The sequence below is a fragment of the Coregonus lavaretus genome (genome assembly GCF_964263955.1).
Source record: "Coregonus lavaretus genome assembly, chromosome: 2".
In the NCBI taxonomy this organism is placed as follows: Eukaryota; Metazoa; Chordata; class Actinopteri; order Salmoniformes; family Salmonidae; genus Coregonus; species Coregonus lavaretus.
The window spans coordinates 401,732-420,807 of NC_139989.1; the positions used below are offsets into that span (position 1 = coordinate 401,732).

Sequence of the window (19,076 nt, forward strand, 5' to 3'; positions counted from 1 at the left end):
AAAAAAAGTCAAGGTATTGGAGTGGCCATCACAAAGCCCTGACCTCAATCCTATAGAACATTTGTGGGCAGAACTGAAAAAGCGTGTGCGAGCAAGGAGGCCTACAAACCTGACTCAGTTACACCAGCTCTGTTAGGAGGAGTGGGCCACAATTCACCCAACTTATCGTGGGAAGCTTGTGGAAGGCTACCCAAAACGTTTGACCCAAGTTAAACAATTTAAAGACAATGCTACCAAATACTAATTGAGTGTATGTAAACTTCTGACCCACTGGGAATGTGATGAAAGAAAGAAAAGCTTAAATAAATCATTCTCTCTGCTATTATTCTGACATTTCACATTCTTAAAATAAAGTGGTGATCCTAACTGACCTAAGACAGGGAATTTTTACTAGGATTAAATGTCAGGAATAAACTAAGTTTAAATGTATTTGTTTAAGGTGTTTGTAAACTTCCGACTTCAACTGTATAAGACATAGCTACTATAACTACTATATAGTACATAGCTAATATAACCACTATATATAATACATAGCTACTTTAACTACACCATAGCCCTATACTTAGCTAATATAACTACTATATATATAATACATAGCTACTTTAACTACTATATATAATACATAGCTACTTTAACTACACCATAGGCTTATACATAACTATTGTATGTGTGTGAGAACTTAAAAGGATACAGTATGCTGTAATGATATGCTATGCGGTTCATCAGGATAGCGTAGCTAACAAATTGTCAGACAACTTAACGTGTAATGTAACTTATTTGAAAAGTCATTACTTTATTACATTGCTCAAAATGTTCTTAACATTTGGCATAATTAGTTAAAGCAATTCATTTGTATCCGCTCTCGTCGGACTTCCACTGCATATTTTCCGCCATTTTCTTCCAATCTGAAAACGTTGTGAAGCCACGCCCATTTTCGGAAGAATTGCATTATGGGCCCTAAAAGCACGGAAATAGTGTCCACTGCTTGTATACTTCGTATTTTGGCGAATTTAGTACGACATCCGGGAACTTTTGGCATACTAACTATATCCATACTATGACCAATAAACATACTGCATACTCAATTTATGTCACAAATAGTACGGTTAGTGCGGTTAGTATATTCGAACACAGCTCTTATCTTCCTCCACTGTCCCTGTCCCACACTGGGCTCCAACCAGTGATCCTCTTCTCGCAAACACACGTGACCGTCCTCCTTGACAACGTACCATTGGTTTGAGCCACCCAAAGGGACCAATTGGATGGCTAGCTGTGGAGTGAGCTTACATTCTGAACTCTGTTGCATGTTTGTATGTGATCATATATTAGTGCATGTCTATGATTCCTCTCTGTTTCCTTTAGTCCACGATCAGATCCTTGCTGACATTGAGGGAGAGGTTGCCGACTTCCTCCCTATAGGCTGTCTCATCGTCGTCGGTGATCAGGCCAACCAACGTTGTGTCATCAGCAAACTTAATGATGGTGTTGGATTCATGCGCAGCCACACATAAGTGGGTGAACAGGGAGTACAGGAGGGGACTGAGCACGCACCCCTGAGGGGTCCCCGTATTGAGGATCAGTTTGGCAGATGTGTTGTTACCTACCCTTACCACCTGGCGGTGGCCCGTCAGGAAGTCCAGGATCCAGTTGCAGAGGGAGGTGTTTAGTCCCAGGGTCCTTACCTTAGTGATGAGCTTTGAAGGCACTATGGTGTTGAACGCTGAGCTGTAGTCAATGAACAGCATTCTCACATACAGTGGGGAGAACAAGTATTTGATACACTGCCGATTTTGCAGGTTTTCCTACTTACAAAGCATGTAGAGGTCTGTAATTTTTATCATAGGTACACTTCAACTGTGAGAGACGGAATCTAAAACAAAAATCCAGAAAATCACATTGTATGATTTTTAAGTAATTAATTTGCATTTTATTGCATGACATAAGTATTTGATCACCTACCAACCAGTAAGAATTCCGGCTCTCACACACCTGTTAGTTTTTCTTTAAGAAGCCCTCCTGTTCTCCACTCATTACCTGTATTAACTGCACCTGTTTGAACTCGTTACCTGTATAAAAGACACCTGTCCACACACTCAATCAAACAGACTCCAACCTCTCCACAATGGCCAAGACCAGAGAGCTGTGTAAGGACATCAGGGATAAAATTGTAGACCTGCACAAGGCTGGGATGGGCTACAGGACAATAGGCAAGCAGCTTGGTGAGAAGGCAACAACTGTTGGCGCAATTATTAGAAAATGGAAGAAGTTCAAGATGACGGTCAATCATCCTCGGTCTGGGGCTCCATGCAAGATCTCACCTCGTGGGGCATCAATGATCATGAGGAAGGTGAGGGATCTGCCCAGAACTACATGGCAGGACCTGGTCAATGACCTGAAGAGAGCTGGGACCACAGTCTCAAAGAAAACCATTAGTAACACACTACGCCGTCATTGATTAAAAGCCTGCAGCGCACGCAAGGTCCCCCTGCTCAAGCCAGCGCATGTCCAGGCCCGTCTGAAGTTTGCCAATGACCATCTGGATGATCCAGAGGAGGAATGGGAGAAGGTCATGTGGTCTGATGAGACAAAAATAGAGCTTTTTGGTCTAAACTCCACTCGCCGTGTTTGGAGGAAGAAGAAGGATGAGTACAACCCCAAGAACACCATCCCAACCGTGAAGCATGGAGGTGGAAACATCATTCTTTGGGGATGCTTTTCTGCAAAGGGGACAGGACGACTGCACCGTATTGAGGGGAGGATGGATGGGGCCATGTATCGCGAGATCTTGGCCAACAACCTCCTTCCCTCAGTAAGAGCATTGAAGATGGGTCGTGGCTGGGTCTTCCAGCATGACAACGACCCGAAACACACAGCCAGGGCAACTAAGGAGTGGCTCCGTAAGAAGAATGTCAAGGTCCTGGAGTGGCCTAGCCAGTCTCCAGACCTGAACCCAATAGAAAATTTGGAGGGAGCTGAAAGTCCGTATTGCCCAGCGACAGCCCCGAAACCTGAAGGATCTGGAGAAGGTCTGTATGGAGGAGTGGGCCAAAATCCCTGCTGCAGTGTGTGCAAACCTGGTCAAGACCTACAGGAAACGTATGATCTCTGTAATTGCAAACAAAGGTTTCTGTACCAAATATTAAGTTCTGCTCTTCTGATGTATCAAATACTTATGTCATGCAATAAAATGCAAATTAATTACTTAAAAATCATACAATGTGATTTTCTGGATTTTTGTTTTAGATTCCGTCTCTCACAGTTGAAGTGTACCTATGATAAAAATTACAGACCTCTACATGCTTTGTAAGTAGGAAAACCTGCAAAATCGGCAGTGTATCAAATACTTGTTCTCCCCACTGTAGGTGTTCCTCTTGTCGAGGTGGGAAAGGGCAGTGTGTTGATGTGAGCCATGACCAGCCTTTCAAAGCATTTCATGGCTACAGATGTGAGTGCTACTTGGCGATAGTCATTTAGACAGGTTACCTTGGTGTTTTTGGGCACAGGGACTATGGTGGTCTACTTGAAACATGTTGGTATTACAGACAGGGTCAGGGAGAGGTTGAACAGGTCACTGAAGACACTTGCCAGCTGGTCAGCGCATGCTCTGAGTAGGCACCCTGGTAATCCGAAAATGACTTCATAGGGCCGCTCCTGGGTGCATGTTTAGATTTTTGCCCTAGCACTACACAACTGATTCAAATAAGGAAACTCATCAACAAGCAAAAACCAAAATGTGCACCCAACAGGGGCCCCAGGACAGAGTTTGGGAAACAATGTATTAGCAGACCCCTCTAAGCTGAAGAGGCAGAGCTCTGTATTATGCAGTTAAAGCTGCATTATCTAACTTTTTGGGCGACCCGACCAAATTCACATAGTAATGTTCATTATAGATCTGTCATTCTCATTGACAGGAAGTCTAAGAAGCGGTAGATCTGTTCTATGTGCGCTATTTCTATGCTTCCCGTTCTTAAGTTTTGTTTTTGCGTCTTTTTAAAAAGCTTCAAAAAGCTGAAAATACAATATATTTCACAGCAGTTTAGATGGTACAATGATTCTCACAGCGGTTTAGATGGTACAATGATTCTCACATTTACATTTACGTCATTTAGCAGACGCTCTTATCCAGAGCGACTTACAAATTGGAGTGGTTTATATGGTACAATGATTCTCACAATGGTTTGGATGGTTCAGTGGTTTGGATGGTTCAGTGGTTTAGATGGTTCAGTGGTTTAGATGGTTCAGTGGTTTAGATGGTTCAGTGGTTTAGATGGTTCAGTGGTTTGGATGGTTCAGTGGTTTAGATGGTTCAGTGGTTTAGATGGTTCAGTGGTTTGGATGGTTCAGTGGTTTAGATGGTTCAGTGGTGTAGATGGTACAGTGGTGTAGATGGTTCAGTGGTGTAGATGGTTCAGTGGTTTGGATGGTTCAGTGGTGTAGATGGTTCAGTGGTTTGGATGGTTCAGTGGTGTAGATGGTTCAGTGGTTTAGATGGTTCAGTGGTTTAGATGGTTCAGTGGTTTAGATGGTTCAGTGGTTTGGATGGTTCAGTGGTTTAGATGGTTCAGTGGTTTAGATGGTTCAGTGGTTTGGATGGTTCAGTGGTTTAGATGGTTCAGTGGTTTAGATGGTTCAGTGGTTTGGATGGTTCAGTGGTTTAGATGGTTCAGTGGTTTAGATGGTTCAGTGGTGTAGATGGTACAGTGGTGTAGATGGTTCAGTGGTGTAGATGGTTCAGTGGTTTGGATGGTTCAGTGGTGTAGATGGTTCAGTGGTTTGGATGGTTCAGTGGTGTAGATGGTTCAGTGGTTTAGATGGTTCAGTGGTTTAGATGGTTCAGTGGTTTAGATGGTTCAGTGGTTTAGATGGTTCAGTGGTTTAGATGGTTCAGTGGTTTGGATGGTTCAGTGGTTTAGATGGTTCAGTGGTTTAGATGGTTCAGTGGTTTGGATGGTTCAGTGGTTTAGATGGTTCAGTGGTTTAGATGGTTCAGTGGTGTAGATGGTACAGTGGTGTAGATGGTTCAGTGGTGTAGATGGTTCAGTGGTTTGGATGGTTCAGTGGTGTAGATGGTTCAGTGGTGTAGATGGTTCAGTGGTTTGGATGGTTCAGTGGTGTAGATGGTTCAGTGGTTTAGATGGTACAGTGGTTTAGATGGTTCAGTGGTTTGGATGGTACAGTGGTGTAGATGGTTCAGTGGTTTGGATGGTTCAGTGGTTTAGATGGTTCAGTGGTTTGGATGGTTCAGTGGTTTGGATGGTTCAGTGGTTTGGATGGTTCAGTGGTTTGGATGGTTCAGTGGTTTGGATGGTTCAGTGGTGTAGATGGTTCAGTGGTTTGGATGGTACAGTGGTTTGGATGGTTCAGTGGTGTAGATGGTTCAGTGGTGTAGATGGTTCAGTGGTGTAGATGGTTCAGTGGTTTGGATGGTTCAGTGGTTTGGATGGTTCAGTGGTTTGGATGGTTTGGATGGTTCAGTGGTTTAGATGGTTCAGTGGTTTAGATGGTTCAGTGGTTTGGATGGTTCAGTGGTTTGGATGGTTCAGTGGTTTAGATGGTTCAGTGGTTTAGATGGTTCAGTGGTTTAGATGGTACAGTGATTCTCTACACTAGTGCTTGTTTTGTCACATGAACTGATATTAGGAGAACTGTTAGAATTTTGCCATCCAGGAAATGGTGGAGCGATTTCTGCATATTGCACCTTTAAAAGACTGTCCGGTTGTGTCCTTGACTGCCTTCAGGGGCCTCACTGATAACTGGCAACCTGAGATTAAATTAATCAGATTCAGTGGTTTTCTCTCTCTCTCTCTCTCTCTCTCTCTCTCTCTCTCTCTCTCTCTCTCTCTCTCTCTCTCTCTCTCTCTCTCTCTCTCTCTCTCAATTCAATTTCAATTTAAGGGCTTTATTGTCATGGGAAACATATGTTTCATTGCCAAAGCAAGTGAAGTAGATAGTAAACAAAAGTGAAATAAACAATAAATATTAACAGTAAACATTACACTCAGAAGTTCCAAAAGAATAAAGACATTTCAATCATATTGTCATATTATGTCTATATACAGTGTTGTAACAATGTGCAAATAGTTAAAGTACAAAAGGGAAAATAAATAAACATAAATATAGGTTGTATTTACAATGGTGTTTGTTCTTCACTGGTTGCCCTTTTCTTGTGGCAACAGGTCACAAATCTTGCAGCTGTGATGGCACACTGTGATTTTTCACCCAGTAGATCTCTCTCTCTCTGTCTGTCTGTCTGTCTCCCTCTCTCTCTCTGTCTCTGTCTCTGTCTCTGTCTCTGTCTCTGTCTCTGTGTCTGTCTCTGTCTCTGTCTCTGTCTCTGTCTCTCTCTGTCTCTGTCTCTCTCTGTTTCTGTCTCCCTCTGTCTCTCACTCCCTCTGTCTCTTTATCTCTCACTCCCTCTGTCTGGTCCCCCCCCTCTCTCTCTCTCTCTCTCCACAAGCAGTTATTTATCACAGTTGTTGCTCAGTCATAAGTCAATAAAAACGGTAAAAGTAAAACAAATATATACTGCCCTATTCCACAGGATGTTCCACTCTGTATGAAAGTAGCAATGTACTGTAGGCTACAGTAAACCAGCAGTATTACAACATTTTTACCAGTTTATAATTCAACCATGTCAGTCTGCATTATGTCATTCCCACCTCAGAAGCGCACCTTTTGAAGACGCGCACTTATGTGTTTTTTTTGCTGATTAGTGGTCCGCCTTGACAGACCCGGTAAATACTAACCACAACTTTAAACCCCAAAAGAAGAACAAATATGTATGCTTGAATGTGTATTTAATACAGTGCCGTGTCCCTTTAAAACGTCTGACAAAAAGCCCATATGATCCCTGAGCTCCAATCACCAATTCCTTCTGCAAAAGCAGCCTCTGCATTTTTGTCTGTCTGAATGCTAGCAAGGCGAAAAAAGACAGGAGAAGAAACTGAAAAAATGTGAAAATCCAACGAACATTTTCATGGCCAACGGAAGTCGATGCATAAGGAGTTATATTGGGACTCCTTTGTGCCTCGAAACCTTGGATCAAAATGGTACGGTAGAGCGCTGCGTTTGTATAATTTTTTGGTCCCTTGATCTCTTCCACATTTGAGCTACTTAGCTAGGCTGATGAAACTTGCCTTACACTAGTTTTGTCCCACAATGTTTGTGTTGCATCATTTGTAATGTATGCTACTTCTTGCATTTACTGCTTTGTGATAAAGTTAGCAACTTGCATGGAACTCAAGTTGACATTTGGAGCTGTTACAAGAATGTAATGGCTACGATAGCTACATTGTTGCATAGAAAGAGTTAAATTCTTTAATATCGGGATGTCTCGGCAGGGATCAGATCATGACGGGTGCATATTTACAGACGGCGAGAGAGAGTGAAACTAACGGGCCACTATGGAAAAAAACAGCACGTTTACTTTATTATTGATATTAAATACACTAGTAGCCTACAGTAAACAATGCAGCAACAATGTAGCTAAAGGCGCTGTCTGTCGGTTATGACATGGTAACACGGTGGTCTCTGTAAGTTGCAGGTGATTCTAGTCTGAACTTCAATACAAGACAGCTGCGTACTGGCTTTCCCTGATCAATTAGCATAAAGCTTCATGTCACAGTCTTGAGACACTGCCCACCCCGAACACCATCCCTCTCCTCCTCTCGCCACGGTCATAAATATCACAGATGGACTCAAAATGCAACATCACCGATTCTGCCAGCCAGGTCACCGTGATACAAGTCAGTATTCGACGTCCATCGATGTCTGAGGATGTCGGGAGATAACGTAGAAACCGGACACTAGGGGTAACAGTGAGCGCTCTTACCTTCTAGTAGGTTTCGGGTTTGCTAGTGTGTTGTGGATGGGGATTGCCATGATAAAAAGTTGTTTTTTTAGATTTTAGTTTTAAGCCTATCCCAAACCTTAACCCTTACCTTAACCATTCAGAATTAATGCCTAACCTTAAGATTTCGGCGTTAATGCCTAAACTTAACCCAAACGTTAAACATTCGGATTTAATAACTTAACCTTAACCACTTCAAAATGTGATGTTTGCGAAACATGGATGAAAGTCTAATTCTAAGGCAAGACTGTGAGAGCTAGTTGGATGTTGCCAGGTCCTGAAAGTCTTGTCCATATTTCATACAGTTGTTTTGCAGTAGTTTGTTCACATGAGTAGTATGCTAAAGTTGGTCATCATGGAAGTTTTAAATAACTACAAATTACTAACTATATTCTAACTTATAGTCATCCATGACAGCAATGTCCGAGGGGTCAGCTGGAGTTAAGTATTAATAATAATAATAACATAGTAATTAACCTAATTTTTATTGTTTAGATTTCTAGTCTAACCATAAGTCACATAAGAGGCAACCCTATGTTGCTTCTATTACCCTTGATTTAAGCTGAAGACCCTGAGAGAATGGGATACCAGAGAGAGAGGGTGGAGAGGCAGGGAGAGAGAGAGAGTAACGGGGAGAGAGAGGCAGGGAGAGAGTAACGGGGGGAGAGAAAGAGAGTAACGGGGAGAGAGAGGCAGGGAGAGAGAGAGTAACGGGGAGAGAGGCAGGGAGAGAGAGAGTAACGGGAAGAGAGAGGCAGGGAGTGAGTAACGGGGGGAGAGAGAGTAACGGGGAGATAGGCGGGGAGAGAGAGTAACGGGGAGAGAGGCAGGGAGAGCGAGAGTAACGGGGAGAGAGAGAGGCAGGGAGTGAGAGAGCAATGGGGGAGAGAGAGGCAGGGAGAGAGCGAGAGTAATGGGGAGAGAGGCAGGGAGAGAGAGTAACGGGGAGAGAGAGGCAGAGAGCGAGAGAGTAATGGGGAGAGAGATGCAGGGAGCGAGAGAGAGTAACGGGGAGAGAGAGAGTAACGGGGAGAGAGAGAGAGTAACGGGGAGAGAGGCAGAGAGAGAAAGAGAGAGGGAGATTAACACAGAGATAGAGAGAGCTGTGCCCGTGCAGACAGACAGGGTGGATGGACTGCGGGGTCATGTTGGGATGCCTCATTAGAGCAGCATGTGGCTGTGTGTGAGGAGAGGTGGAGGGAGGCAGCAGTGGAGTTAGTAATCCCATGGTGCATCACATCTGGATGTAGAGTGAGGCTCTGCTGGTTAATATCTGGGTCAGGTCAACGGGGTTAGCCTGTCCTCCCTCCCTGGTGCCGTTAGCCTGCCCTCCCTCCCTGGTGCCGTTAGCCTGCCCTCTCTCCCTGGTGCCGTTAGCCTGCCCTCCCTTCCCGGTGCCGTTAGCCTGCCCTCCCTCCCTGGTACCGTTAGCCTGCCCTCCCTCCCCGGTACCGTTAGCCTGCCCTCCCTCCCTGGTGCTGTTAGCCCGCCCTCCCTCCCTGGTACCGTTAGCCTGCCCTCTCTCCCTGGTGCCGTTAGCCTGCCCTCCCTCCCTGGTGCCGTTAGCCTGCCCTCCCTTCCAGGTACCGTTAGCCTGCCCTCCCTCCCTGGTGCCGTTAGCCTGCCCTCCCTCCCTGGTGCCGTTAGCCTGCCCACCCTCCCTGGTGCCGTTAGCCTGCCCTCCCTCCCTGGTACCTTTAGCCTGCCCTCCCTCCCTGGTGCCGTTAGCCTGCCCTCCCTCCCTGGTGCCGTTAGCCTGCCCTCTCTCCCTGGTGCCGTTAGCCTGCCCTCCCTCCCTGGTGCCGTTAGCCTGCCCTCTCTCCCTGGTGCCGTTAGCCTGCCCTCTCTCCCTGGTGCCGTTAGCCTGCCCTCCCTCCCTGGTGCCGTTAGCCTGCCCTCCCTCCCTGGTACCGTTAGCGTGCCCTCCCTCCCTGGTGCCGTTAGCCTGCCCACCCTCCCTGGTACCGTTAGCGTGCCCACCCTCCCTGGTACCGTTAGCCTGCCCACCCTCCCTGGTGCCGTTAGCCTGCCCTCCCTCCCTGGAACCATTAAGGCATCCACATGCTTCCCAGCCGAAACAGTACGGAAGAGTTTGTGCATTTATTATGACAACATTTGGTGATGTTTTTGTTCGCTCTGGACTTCTGTATCTTTTTTTCTGGTACTTCAGGGGCACACGTTTTTCTTGAGGCAAGCCGAAGTTGGTAGCCGCAGTCTACACCCCTTTGTCTGTGATTGGTCAACAGTAGGGATTCTTCAATAAAGTCTTTGTCATTCAATGAGAGACAACTGGTTTTCATGCAAATTTATTAATTGAGAAATACTGCACCAAACGTCTTAGTTAGATGTAAAATTGCGTGACTAAGGTCTCCTCTGCAAAAACGTCAAAATTAATGACAGATTTCTTGAGTTATCTTAGATTAATTTGGACTATTTTGAGGAAGTGTATACTGGCTATGGCGTCTCAAAATGGACAAATAGTACTATTGACGCTTTTTTTAACTGAACACCCATTCGGTTCACCTAGCCGAGTTCAGCTTGGCACCAGCCGAACTGAAGCATGCTGACGCCTTTAGCCTGCCCTCCCTGGTGCCGTTAGCCTGTCCTGGTGCTGCTAGCCGTAACCCTGGTGCTAGCACTGTGTTAGCCTGCCCTCCCTGGTGCCGTTAGCCTGTCCTGGTGCTGCTAGCCGTAACCCTGGTGCTAGCACTGTGTTAGCCTGCCCTCCCTGTGACATTAGCCTGTCCTTGTGCTGCTAGCTGTTAGCCTGGTCCTAGCACTGTGTTAGCCTACCCTCCCTGGTGTCGTTAGCCTGTCCTGGTGCTGCTAGCCGTTAGCCTGGTGCTAGCACTGTGTTAGCCTGCCCTCCCTGGTGCCATTATCCTGTCCTGGTGCTGCTAGCCGTAACCCTGGTGCTAGCACTGTGTTAGCCTGCCCTCCCTGTGACATTAGCCTGTCCTGGTGCTGCTAGCTGTTAGCCTGGTCCTAGCACTGTGTTAGCCTACCCTCCCTGGTGTCGTTAGCCTGTCCTGGTGCTGCTAGCCGTTAGCCTGGTGCTAGCACTGTGTTAGCCTGCCCTCCCTGTGCCATTAGCCTGTCCTGGTGCTGCTAGCTGTTAGCCTGGTCCTAGCACTGTGTTAGCCTACCCTCCCTGGTGTCGTTAGCCTGTCCTGGTGCTGCTAGCCGTTAGCCTGGTGCTAGCACTGTGTTAGCCTGCCCTCCCTGTGCCATTAGCCTGTCCTGGTGCTGCTAGCTGTTAGCCTGGTCCTAGCACTGTGTTAGCCTGCCCTCCCTGGTGCCGTTAGCCATTAACATGGTGCTAGCACCGTGTCAGCGCTAGTGCTAGCGCTGTATTAGATCTGGTGCCATTAGCCCTGGTGCTAGCGCTGTATTAGATCTGGTGTCATTAGCCCTGGTGCTAGCGCTGTATTAGATCTGGTGCCATTAGCCCTGGTGCTAGCGCTGTGTTAGCTCTGGTGTCATTAGCCGCCCACTAGCAGGGGGTGAGCCATGTTAGCATGGTGCTGCTGTAACCCTGAACTGTGTCCCAAATGGCACCCTATTCCCTATATAGTGCATTACTTTTGACCAGGGCCCTGGTTATAGTGCACTATGTACGTAGGGAATAGGGTGCCATTTGGGACAGATTTGGGACGCAGTCTTAGTGTAGGTATAGCAACTCTGGTGCTGCTGCACACTGTGTCTATGTTGGGGAAACAGCTCTGTTCTGCCTGCTCTGCTCTGTTGGGGAAACAGCTCTGTTCTGCCTGCCCTGCTCTGTTGGGGAAACAGCTCTGTTCTGCCTGCCCTGCTCTGTTGGGGAAACAGCTCTGTTCTGCCTGCCCTGCTCTGTTGGGGAAACAGCTCTGTTCTGCCTGCCCTGCTCTGTTGGGGAAACAGCTCTGTTCTGCCTGCCCTGCTCTGTTGGGGAAACAGCTCTGTTCTGCCTGCCCTGCTCTGTTGGGGAAACAGCTCTGTTCTGCCTGCCCTGCTCTGTTGGGGAAACAGCTCTGTTCTGCCTGCCCTGCTCTGTTGGGGAAACAGCTCTGTTCTGCCTGCCCTGCTCTGTTGGGGAAACAGCTCTGTTCTGTTGTTTAGATTACCGTAGTTTTTTTCACTTAGCTTTTACCACGCTGCTAAGCGGTGTGGATAGATAGCAGTGGAATGGGTTCATGCCACTGGCTGATGTGACACAGAATGTGATCTTTATTCATTTAGTTTACATTGCTGTTTTAGAAAAGGGATTAACTCATTTAGTTTACATCAGAAAGGGGGTAGTTTGTTTTAATAATGTCCCAATTCATCTTCACTGTAAAAACCACACCAGACTAATTTGTAACTTTGCCTTCATGTTCTTCAAAGTTGTACACATTTTAAACATGAGAACAGTTGATAGAAGAATTAAAGCTGCAATATGTAACTTTGTGGGTGAACCGACCAAATTCACATAGACATACAGTACCAGTCAAAAGTTTGGACACACCTACTCATTCAAGGGTTTTTCTTAATTTTTTACTGTTTTCTACATTGTAGAATAATAGTGAAATCATGTAGTAACCAACAAAGTGTTAAACAAATCAAAATATATTATATATTTGAGCTGTTCTTGCCATAATATGGACTTTGTCTTTTACCAAATAGGGCTATCTTCTGTATACCACCCCTACCTTGTCACAACACAACTGATTGGCTCAAACACATTAAGAAGGAAAGAAATTCCACAAATTAACTTTTAAGAAGGCACACCTGTTAATTGAAATGCGTTCCAGGTGACTACCTCATGAAGCGGGTTGAGAAAATGCCAACATTGTGCAAAGCTGTCATCAAGGCAAAGGGTGGCTATTTGAAGAATCTCAAATATAAAATATATATTTTTTGGTTACTACATGATTCCATATGTGTTATTTCATAGTGTTGATGTCTTCTCTATTATTCTACAATGTAAAAAATAGTAAACAATAAAGTAAAACCCTTGAATGAGTAGGAGTTCTAGAACTCTTGAATGAGTAGGTGTTCTAGAACTCTTGAATGAGTAGGTGTTCTAGAACTCTTGAATGAGTAGGTGTTCTAGAACTCTTGAATGAGTAGGTGTTCTAGAACTCTTGAATGAGTAGGTGTTCTAGAACTCTTGAATGAGTAGGTGTGTCCAAACGTTTGACTGGTACTGTATGTGTTATAGATCTATCATTCTCATTGACAGGAAGTCTAAGAAGCGGTAGATCTGTTTCATGTGATCTATTTCTATGCTTCCCGTTCTTAAGTTTTGTTTTTGCGTCTTTTACTCTCGGTTTTGTACACCAGCTTTAAACAGCTGAAAATACAATATTTTTGGTTGTGGAAAATATATTTTTGGTTGTGGAAAATATATTTCACAGCGGTTTAGATGGTACAATGATTCTCTACAATATACTTGCTTGTTTTGTCACATAAACTGAAATTAAGTTAACTATTAGAATTTTAGCAACTAGGAAATTTCGGAGTGATTTCTGCATAGTGCATCTTTAAATAACAACATATATATTTCTTTTCTTTAGAAAAGTACTTTTACACAGAATAGAGGACATTGCTACTATATATTATAGATACTTACCAGGTGTTGAGTGCCCCCAATGGGCTTTATTGGCATGGGAAACAGTATGTTTACATTGCCAAAGCAAATGGAATACACCATTGCTGACTCGCCTTCGCGCTCACTCGCCCATCCTTCTCTTCTATCCATCATCAGAGAGTTTTTTACGTAACGACCTATTCAGGGCATTCCTTCATTCCCAATCTCTCTCGCTCTCTCTCTCGTAGACTTTATTGACTTGGTAAGTTAAATTACTTACATTGTCAAAGTATACATATAACAAAAAATGGTGGGACCAACAGCAATAATAATAGTAGTAGTGGAAATGGGATTACCATTAACAGCAACTACAACAACAATATTAATGAGAATAACAATACATTAAAGCAATAGTAGTCGACCAGTCTCAACATGACTGAGAAGACACATGACATGGTATGAAAGCCAAAACAAAACTAAATGGGAAATATTAGTGACATTACATTGTACTTTTCACTGTCTGTCCCTCAGGTTGTGGCAGGAGGACACATATTTGCCTGCCAAAACTGCACAAAATGTTATAGTTTCAAATTCTTTGTACTGAAGGATTCTCTTAGGTCTGAGTATTTGTCACAGTGTAATAGGAAATGCAGCTCTGTCTCTACTTCTCTCCCCGGGGGCAGAGTGAGCACAGCCTGTCCTCTCTGGGCAGCCAGGTTTGCCTGTGACGTCCGGTCTCTATAGCCAGACTGTGCTCACTGAGTCTGTACCTAGTCAGTGTTTTCCTCAGTTTTCTATCAGTCACAGTGGTCAGATAGTCTGCCACCATGTACTGTCTGTTTAGAGCCAAATCTCATTGAAGTTTACTTTGCAATAGGTGATATATTTTTCTATTTTTGCTTTGTGATGATTTGGTTGGGCCTGATTTTCTGAGTGCTGTCCTGAGGCTCTATGGGGTTGGTTTGGGTTAGTGACCTGAGCCTCAGAACCAGCAGGCTGAGGGGACTCTTCTCTTGTTTCATCTCTTGACATAGTAGAGCTGTGTGATGGAATGTTTTGGGGTCACTTGTTTTTAGATGGTTGTAAAATTTGATGGCTCTTTTTTCTATTTGAATAAGGAGGGGGTATTGGCCCAATTCTGCTCTACATTCTTATTTGGAGTTTTTCTTTGCACTTGCAATACAGTCTTGCAAAACTCTGCATGTAGTATTTCGATTGGATGTTTGTCCCATTTGGTGAATTCATTATTAGAGAGCGGACCCCATATTTCGCTGCCATGTAGAGCAATTGGTTCTATAACTGATTGGAAAATTGAGCCAGATTCTAATTGGAATTTCGATTTTAATATTCCTTTTAATGGCATAGAATGCTCTTCTTGCTTTGTCTCTCAGCTCATTCACAACCATGTGAAAGCTACCTGTGTTGCTGATATTTAGTCCTAGATAATTGTAGTTTTTGGCGTGTTCTAATAGAACTAAAAACTATAATTTATATTTGTGATCTCCGGACCTCTTTTGGAATATCATTAGATTCGTTTTTTTAGGTTAATTGTCCGAGCCCAGGTCTAACAGAACCTGTGCAGATGATCTAGATGATGTGTTGTGGCAAATTCGTCCTTATACTGATCAAAGTATTTGAGTTTTTGTTGAATTAAGATATACTTTATTACATAAGCAATAGAGCCAAGGTGGTTTGCAAAGCATTTACATTTACATTGATGTCATTTAGCAGACGCTCTTATCCAGAGCGACTTACAAATTGGTACATTCAACTTATGATAGCCAGTGGGACAACCACTTTTTTTTGTGGGGGGGGGGGGGGGGGGTGTAGAAGGATTACTTTATACTATTCCAGGTATTCCTTAAAGAGGTAGGGTTTCAAGTGTCTCCGGAAGGTGGTCAGTGACTCCGCTGTCCTGGCATCGTGGGGGAGCTTGTTCCACCATTGGGGTGCCAGAGCAGCGAATAGCTTTGACTGGGCTGAGCGGGAACTGTGCTTCCGTAGAGGTAGGGGGGCTAGCAGGCCAGAGGTGGATGAACGTAGTGCCCTCGTTTGGGTGTAGGGTCTGATCAGAGCCTGAAGGTAAGGAGGTGCCGTTCCCCTCACAGCTCCGTAGGCAAGCACCATGGTCTTGTAGCAGATGCACCTCCCTTCCACCTCTCAGGCCTCTTCTTGTCATGTTGTGATTAACTATTTAACCATACATTGTTAGCTTGTCATGATGTAATTAACTATGCTTACTATGCTTAACTGGAAAATCCCCATCATATCCCCCCTCTGGAACTATGTAGTCCCATATCAATACATCCAAATACTTGTATATAGTGATTAATATATATATATATAATATATAATACTGTGACATAAAAATCAACATGTTCATGATATAAGGCACAATTCTTGCATTAACATTATATTTTTCAAACAGTAAGATTCAAAACGTTCTACTCGAAATAAACCATATACGTGTATCCTAACACATTAAAACTAACGTAGCGTTGTTTTAACCATAATATATATTTAAGGCAGCTATCTTGCGATTGTATACGCAATACCACAGCATGTTGTGAATAGTGTCAACATCTGTAGGTCGTCGGTTTCCTCGTGGTACTCTGGTGCAGTGATTTAGATGATACCAGGTCGAGCTCCCCTCTGTCCATACAGCCGTCGGTGCAGCCTGGGTGACGATGTATGGTCTCTTTGGCTCGGGACCTTCTTCCGTCACTAGGGTCTCCGGATCACGCAGAGTCTCAATCCATCGACATCGGTCTGGTGGGGCCCTCTTCCTCTTCTGGGGTTTGAACTCTCCTACAGTGGGACACATGGATCCAGGTATCTGTCTCTGCCACTTTTACCATCATCTAGGTAGTCATCAACACCTGGTACGGGCCCCTCCACCTAGGGTCTTTCCAGCTCTTTCTTCTGTAGTCTTTTACCGCCTCAAAGTCTCCAGGGCGCAGACATCCTGCTAGGTTGGGCAGAGAAGCCTTCACCCGTGGGAAGAGAGTCTTAAGAACATTGTTAAGTGAGACACAGTATGCTACTGTACCATGTCTTCTCATCAGTCAGGAGAAGCCCTGAGATTAGGAAGTGCACATTCTTGCAGCTTGTTGCAGTCCACTAGTTTCAGAGACAGGTCCCCTTTGTACTTTGTCTCCTGCCACAAATAGATTTGCACATAAAACATTCCATCTAACCCATAATACATGAATTACTACTGCTCATATTCTTAATACAATTTGCATATTTACCAAAAGGCCCAGGGGACCAGTAATTCCCCCCTTTGGACACATGACTCACATCGTGATTCATGTGTTCACATTTTTTTTTAACAACAACATTGCCTGTTAAACCAAAATAATACATGAAATTAGAATAAAACGATATTTGATAATATCTTAACTTAATTGTATCCCATAAGGTAATTCAGGGAAATTGTAAAATTGACTAGCGACACGTGTCACTTATTCAGGTCTAGCGCTCTCTCTCTGTCCGAATCTCATATACGACTATGAACTATAAACTTCTTCATAATTATCAGTATTACAAATGACCCTCAACTCGGTATTATAAATTACCTAAAATTCATCATCCAATGTCTCTCGGCTTTCCTGTGTGGGTGATCAAATCACACTAGAAAGTCAGGACAGAGGTCATTCAAACCCTTCAAAGAAGTGTTTCATTCTATAGTAGACTAATCATTAACAACAGTCAAAACATTTCATACATTTCGTATCCCAAGTGTACAGTAAGTCCTTAGTACAGTTCTTTTCAAAATAAATCACGTGTTTACTTAAAACTTACTCAGAAAATAAAAACTTCAGAGAATTCCATGTGTGTGCCCCTTTTAAGATAGATAATTTCTAACCCATGAAAACTCCCTAAAATAAAACCCCTAAACAACTAACCTTTCATACTAGGTGGGTTGTTTGTGGTTATAGTAAAAAACAAACAAAAATGGCCAGGATTTATTTAATAATATAATAGTTAATATGCCATTTAGCAGACGCTTTTATCCAAGCGACTTAGTCATGTGTGCATACATTTTTACGTATGGGTGGTCCCGGGGATCGAACCCACTACCCTGGCGTTACAAGTGCCATGCTCTACCAGCTGAGCTACAGAGGACCAGAGGACCGGTTACTAGCGCCGTGCTCTACCAGCTGAGCTACAGAGGACCAGAGGACCCGTTACTAGCGCCGTGCTCTACCAGCTGAGCTACAGAGGACCAAGCGCCGTGCTCTACCAGCTGAGCTACAGAGGACCAAGCGCCGTGCTCTACCAGCTGAGCTACAGAGGACCAGAGGACCCGTTACTAGCGCCGTGCTCTACCAGCTGAGCTACAGAGGACCAGAGGACCCGTTACTAGCGCCGTGCTCTACCAGCTGAGCTACAGAGGACCAGAGGACCCGTTACTAGCGCCGTGCTCTACCAGCTGAGCTACAGAGGACCAGAGGACCCGTTACTAGCGCCGTGCTCTACCAGCTGAGCTACAGAGGACCAGAGGACCCGTTACTAGCGCCGTGCTCTACCAGCTGAGCTACAGAGGACCAGAGGACCCGTTACTAGCGCCGTGCTCTACCAGCTGAGCTACAGAGGACCACATGTTATTGGGTAGCTCCCTCTTATGACCTAATCTGGATATATTCATACTTATCAAACTGCTGAATGTAACTAACAATAGTCTCGGGAAACATTTCAAAAAAGAAAATCACTACCCTCATTCTCCTGGAAGAAAATGTGCACATTTCGTTAGTTTCCATTTTGCTACCTCTTAACCAGTCCAAACAATTCAAATTCGAATTTCTTACTTTCCATTGAATTTACCTTTATCTTCCTCTGTTTCTTCTAACTCAGAAAACCCTCATTACTTTTGACTTCTCCTCCCTGTTGTCAATTCCATAATCTAGGGTAGAATAAAACGAAATAAAGTCTCATGAGATTAAGACCCCTGGGTTCTTCCTGAGTCGCATTGTTCCTACTCGATCACATTTAATATGCTTTGTGACTTCCAAAATCGAAACCCCCAAATATGTTATCTCTTGCCTCATTGGTTGTACTTTCTCACATGCCTTGTGGTCCCTCTCTACCAAAATAGTTTACTAATGTGATGATGGTCTGGCCTATCAGTGTTCTCGTCATTCGACGCCCGTAACGGTTCACTACAACACACAACCCTCAAATTCACACCCTTCAGCAACTGTTTAAATGCAGCGTGATACAACGTTTCTGTAACCATCATTCATGCTGTCGCCCATACATACTGCCAATTTTAATGTCACCTTTTAGAATCCACTGTCTTTGACTCTCGCAATGATTCTCCAACCCCACTAAATGTAATACTTTTTCCTGTTGCAAATATAGTCAATTTCTCAGCGTAAGGAATCCGTGATATTTGATCCCAAGCGTCTATTAAAAAGTTGTTTGAGATGTGATCTCCTACATCTCCCTTAACATACATACTGTAGGGAACTTCCATCAATCCTGGAAGAAATGTGACACTCTGGCTCCATGGACTTTGATATTTGAGCCAGGGTTGTTCATTTTCATTTGTTTGGGTGTATTTCTATGTTGGGGTGTCTAGGTTGTTGATTTCTATGTTTGGTGTTTGTGCTTGATTAGTCATATGACTCCTAATCGGAGGTAACGAGTGTCAGCTGTCGGCTCGTTATCTCTGAT

At 44.3% G+C, this 19,076-nt stretch overlaps 1 protein-coding gene across 1 annotated transcript in view; it reads left to right on the forward strand.

Moving 5' to 3' along the window:
- The first annotated feature begins 6,887 nt into the window (after positions 1-6,887).
- Positions 6,888-19,076, forward strand: part of LOC311105618 (zinc finger and BTB domain-containing protein 47-like) — a 121,221-nt gene continuing 109,032 nt past the window's right edge. Inside the window, 1 exon segment of the mRNA XM_084147819.1 lies at positions 6,888-7,049. Coding sequence (XP_084003945.1) covers positions 7,047-7,049 — 3 coding nt within the window. The 5' untranslated portion in view covers positions 6,888-7,046.